At 38.6% G+C, this 4,740-nt stretch overlaps 1 protein-coding gene across 1 annotated transcript; it reads right to left on the bottom strand.

Annotated features, from left to right (window-relative positions):
- Nucleotides 1–2,929: 2,929 nt before the first annotated feature.
- LOC149113502 (uncharacterized) lies at nt 2,930–3,810 on the bottom strand. Its single transcript, XM_089288406.1, has 3 exons — nt 3,545–3,810; nt 3,092–3,120; nt 2,930–2,995 (listed from the first exon to the last, which is right to left on the bottom strand). Exons 1-3 carry the CDS (start codon nt 3,729–3,731, stop codon nt 2,930–2,932), a joined length of 282 nt encoding a protein of 93 aa, XP_089144532.1. The 5' UTR covers nt 3,732–3,810.
- Between the last annotated feature and the right edge of the window lie 930 nt (nt 3,811–4,740).

Here is a 4,740-nt window from a genome sequence, read left to right as displayed (position 1 = left end):
CACACGGCGCCTGCGCCCGCAGCACGAGCGGCAGTCAAAACTTAACTGTCCCACCGAATGGACAAAATAATAGACTTTTCTTCGAAGCTAACAAAAATAAAGGCAATGCTAAAGTTGCTTTGGCCTCTTCTAATAGTTATCTTGAGAATTCCGGGTTTAATTTGACGTAACCCACCCATTATCCTAAAGGCGACACTCGACGAACTACGAGCGAGTTGCCATGCTGGAAGCCGGGAACCCATGTTTGGCGCCAAATTGGAAGCCTGGAGACAGAAAATGTTTCATATGTTTCATATGTTTCGTGAATATTCAATGCCATCTCCAGTGGAAAACGTTGTGTGATTCCACTGCTATTCCTGCTAATTTACCTTTTCGTCAGGACAGTGAAGTTTTTCACGCCTGCTGAATCCTGATTGACCAATTCAAATTTCAGGTGCGCCAGCCGTATGCAAGGTAAATTGTTGTATTTTTCAACAGTTTTTTTTCGCAACGTTCCAATCAAGGAAAACTACAAACTCTATCGAAACCGCTCGCTTTCGGCTCTAGTTGCAACTGACTTTTAAGGATTTCATTTTTTATTTGTATGGCGTATTTAACAAATCGAATGTGGTTCAGCGTGGTCTGTACTCTTATCGACAACCATACGCGTCATAACAGTGGTCAAAATGTTGTGGACTCACTCGGCTGCGCCTCGTGAGTCCACATCAAATTTTGACTATTGTGATGACGCGTATCGTTGTCGATATCGATAAGAGTACAGACCACGCTAAACCACATTTCGATTTGTTTTTTACCTCAATATCAACGTCAGAGATACTGTTTTTTTTTAAGAGCGCGAGCATAAAATATGGTTCTTTTGTCAAAATGTCCAAGGTTTAAATATAAGATGATTAGCACTTACAGTTGTAATTGAGCATTTTGCTCCGACACCTGCAGGAAAACAATTATTGCATGAAGTCATTATGATGATATGAGAGGTTTTATGACTGCAGCTTAAGAAAAGATCTCGAATATTGATCGACTTTCTACTAGCTTATGCAAGTTCTAAGACATAATTTTCAATTTTTATGATAATGTTACTGGGAGGGAAATTGTTATTTTGTTTGGAGAGGTTTCTCGGTGACGCGGGAAGCCAAAAAGTTCCGGCCTCACGGAACATCTTATTTGCTGATATCGAACCAAATCTCCTTTAATCTTTGAGAAAATAATCAATACTGCTCGCCTTGTCTACCTCAACAGTGTTTCTGTTTAAGAAACGTGATCGAAAGAATTGGAATCATATCTACGTCACCTTTTCTTTTGATCTTAATTCCTCTCTCATGCTCTCCAACTGTGTTCGGTCCCTTTGTCGCTTTTCACTGAAAACAATATTGATAATCATATAAGTCTGACTTCGAATCCATTGTGAACGCAGTCCATTTAAAAAGCAAAGCTATTTGAAGGTTATTCACATTTCTTAAGCAAAACGTACGGAAACCGCGAACTCCTGTTTGCAAATTCAGACCAATTTTGTCGAGTTTAATTGAGGTTTTTTGATCAGTTAATAATGGTCGTAATAAGTCTCCAGCGATTTTCTGAATCTATTGAATTCGCTGAGGTGTATCTAAACCACTGGGCACACTAGCGATGGAAAATGTTACTTGGTGTGAGATAGCTTTCATTTGTGCCCTCTGTCTGGTATTAAGAAAATCCAAGCCTTCTTTATTAGTGCTATGTAAAAATTATTGCATGAGATGGATATGAGATGATGATAGCCAGTGAGTCGTGTAGCGCCGAGCTGGCTACAATCATTTCATACTTAAAAACGCCCCCAAAATATAGAAAACTAAAATAAAATAAAGATAAAAACGCCTTCCAAAATTAACCGTACGCTTACCATATTTGTAGAGCATGGTATAATGGCCCTTGTTATACCTCCCAATTCAAATACGTTTTCCGATTGGACGAGAACGTGTCACGTGTCGTGGGTCAAAACTCACCAACTCCCTAGGGAAACAACAATTTGAACTTTCGACTGGCACGTGATCAGGTCGTGCTCCTTGAAACTGCAGCAAATTTGTGGGCCAGCCGGCGTCAAGCAAACGATTTCTTCGCGGTTTTGTTTCTATCTTTGAGTCGGGAGGTATAACAAAACACTTAATGACTGGTCCCGCGGGAAACAGTGAGTTTTGTTTTCCCTCGACCTCAATGCTCCCCTCGGCTTCGCCTCGGGGAACATTAAGGGTCTCGGGAAAACAAAACTCACTGTTTTCCTTGGAGCCAGTCATTAAGTGCTTATTATAATCCATCAAATATTTTCGCTCGCGTGCGATTGGTCTAAACGCGGCACGTGACTGAATATTCCCAAGCTAAAACTGGGTAATTTACTCCAATTTTCAAAACTGCGCATGTTGCGAAAAATATTTGAAGGATAATAAACACAATAGCCTCCATTTGGTGCAAAAAAATGCTCCCATGTTTGTCCTTGGACAGTATCAGTTCCTCGAAGTTCACAGTTTTCCTCGAGCTACCCTCTCAGAAAACTGTTCGCTTCTCAGAACAGATAATGTCCGCGGACCAATATCCGAGCATATTCTCGCGCCAAATGGGGGCTATTGTTTGTATATACATGAACCATGATGGCTAAATCAATTAAAAAACTTGAATTGCATTATCCAATGATCCAGTTTTTAATTAAGTTACCACACTGCTCAGCGATCTATTCTATATTCTTATCATCAGAGAACAGGACTGATATAAAACAAGGACGAATATCGATACATACATAAATACATATATTTGATAAGTAGGTTTCAAAATATGCAACTGTAAAGGTGATGTGGACCTACTACTACTAAGTCTAAGTAGGGGGAACAGAAATTTACAATACAATACAATACAATACAATGCAATGTAATGCAGTGCAATGCAATACAATACAGTAAATTACTTACTCAGCGTATCTAACGACATTCGCTATCTCTCTGTCTTTCCTCTTCACGATATTCTTCAATTCCTAAAGAAGAAATTAATTTCATGAAATCGCTGAGTTAGGAGCAATACAGGTAACTTATTTGTTTTGCCACAACACCAGAAAAGGTAAACAAAATACCTGCAATTGTGCTCGGAGTTCCCGGTTACCTATTAAATGTATTCTGAAATTAGTTCCACGAAACAACATTTGAAAAGTAAGCATTTGATGATTTAACGGGTACGCGCTTGTTTGTTACACAAAAATAGGCAAAATGGTCTCAGATCTATGAGAAAATACAAAACATACGACATGCCATTGGGCAAACTCTATATTAACCAAATACTAGCGAAAGAGCTACGCGATGGTGAACAGGAGTGATAATAGCATGTAAATTATTCATTTGTTTTTCCTTCAATCGTATTACTTAAATTCACTGTATTCATGATTATAACAAAGTAACGGTTTTTGCCTGGTCAAAGTCAAATGCTTTACTTACCTGACGCCATATTTGTTCTGACAAAGATTGTTTCGCTTATGGACAGTTCAACTACAAGCTACGCAGAATTCGATGAAACGAAATCATTCATTTACCTTTGTTACGTTTGTTAACGACGTCATTTTTACGTAAGGTAAGCAGATTTCCAACATATCTTTTCAGGTTCCTGCTGTTTTGCTGACATTGCTGACCTTGAGTAACATCTGATTTGTCCAATTGATTTGAGAATTGAAGACAGTCCACCACTACAATGCCATAGTTGAAACTAAATGACGTCGTCATTTTCAAACGATGACTTGTCGAATTAACCGCTCCCGCGCGTGCGTCCTTGTCTGCGCGTGCGTGCCAGCCGTGCCCTGTTTTAGTTAAAAAAAAAACTCTCGAAAACTCCATTGTTTTTCCGAATGAAATTTCAATTTTTCTCTGTTTTACAAACAAAACGAAAACAAATCGGAACGTACCGAGACAAACTTTACGCTTTTTAATTTAATCATTCAGGACTACCCCATTTTTGGATTAAGGGCCCATTGACCGATTTGTTGCTAAGGAGGGTGAAATTTCATTTCTGGTTACTTGCATCAGCCTGAGCGCAGAAAATATAACAATTCAACAACTTGCAAATTCGGTTACATTTTTTTTCTAGCTCTTTGTGTTTCACAAAATGCAAAGTAAAAAAGTACAAGCTAGAGAAAACAAAAAGCGCAAAAAAAGAAGAAAAACCATCTCTGTGTAGCTTCCGTGTACTTCTTTCGATCTCATGATCATCGAGCCACTGGTAGTGTAAACTGCGCACGCCCTGATAGGGTAACTACCGAGAGATATCGAGGACACTTCCGGTTTTTCAAATGCTAAAGGGTATGCGGTTGTCCATTAAATCCAGCTTTTTTCGACGAGTACAAACTCGTCGAAAAATACAAATTAAGCAAAATCATGTTATTACGTTAATCTTCTTTGCAACTCTATCTGGCAAAAATACCGATAGTGCTCTACCTTTATTTAATATCTTGGAAATCTTAACGGTAACTAATGCATATCGGCTTCATGCTTATACATGCATGGCACAAAGGTATTTTGCCAGAACTGTTTAACCATAATTTTCCAGTATGCCAGCAACGTACCTAACTATAACACCAGGCATGCGACCAATCAAAATCTTCACAAATTCTGAGTAAAAACAAATACTGGCAAACAAATGACCTCATTTATGGCATTTATCTTTGGCAATAAATACCACACAAGTTTAAAGATCTAAATCAATTTGCTTTCTCCAAAGGTGTTAAAAACTATGTTC

This window comes from Orbicella faveolata, unplaced genomic scaffold (genome assembly GCF_042242905.1).
Source record: "Orbicella faveolata isolate gen_17 unplaced genomic scaffold, um_ofav_v1 contig_15, whole genome shotgun sequence".
Taxonomy (NCBI): domain Eukaryota; kingdom Metazoa; phylum Cnidaria; class Anthozoa; order Scleractinia; family Merulinidae; genus Orbicella; species Orbicella faveolata.
This window is presented reverse-complemented; position numbering and strand designations above follow the sequence as displayed.

Excerpts from the sequence above, each read along its gene's own strand:
- LOC149113502 (XM_089288406.1), bottom strand. The coding sequence starts at position 3,731 with ATGACGACGTCATTTAGTTTCAACTATGGCATTGTAGTGGTGGACTGT. Across the intron at positions 3,121-3,544 it reads CGTTAACAAACGTAACAAAG|GTAACCGGGAACTCCGAGCA; the intron begins GTAAATGAATGA and ends TACATTTAATAG. Across the intron at positions 2,996-3,091 it reads AACTCCGAGCACAATTGCAG|GAATTGAAGAATATCGTGAA; the intron begins GTATTTTGTTTA and ends TTTCTTCTTTAG.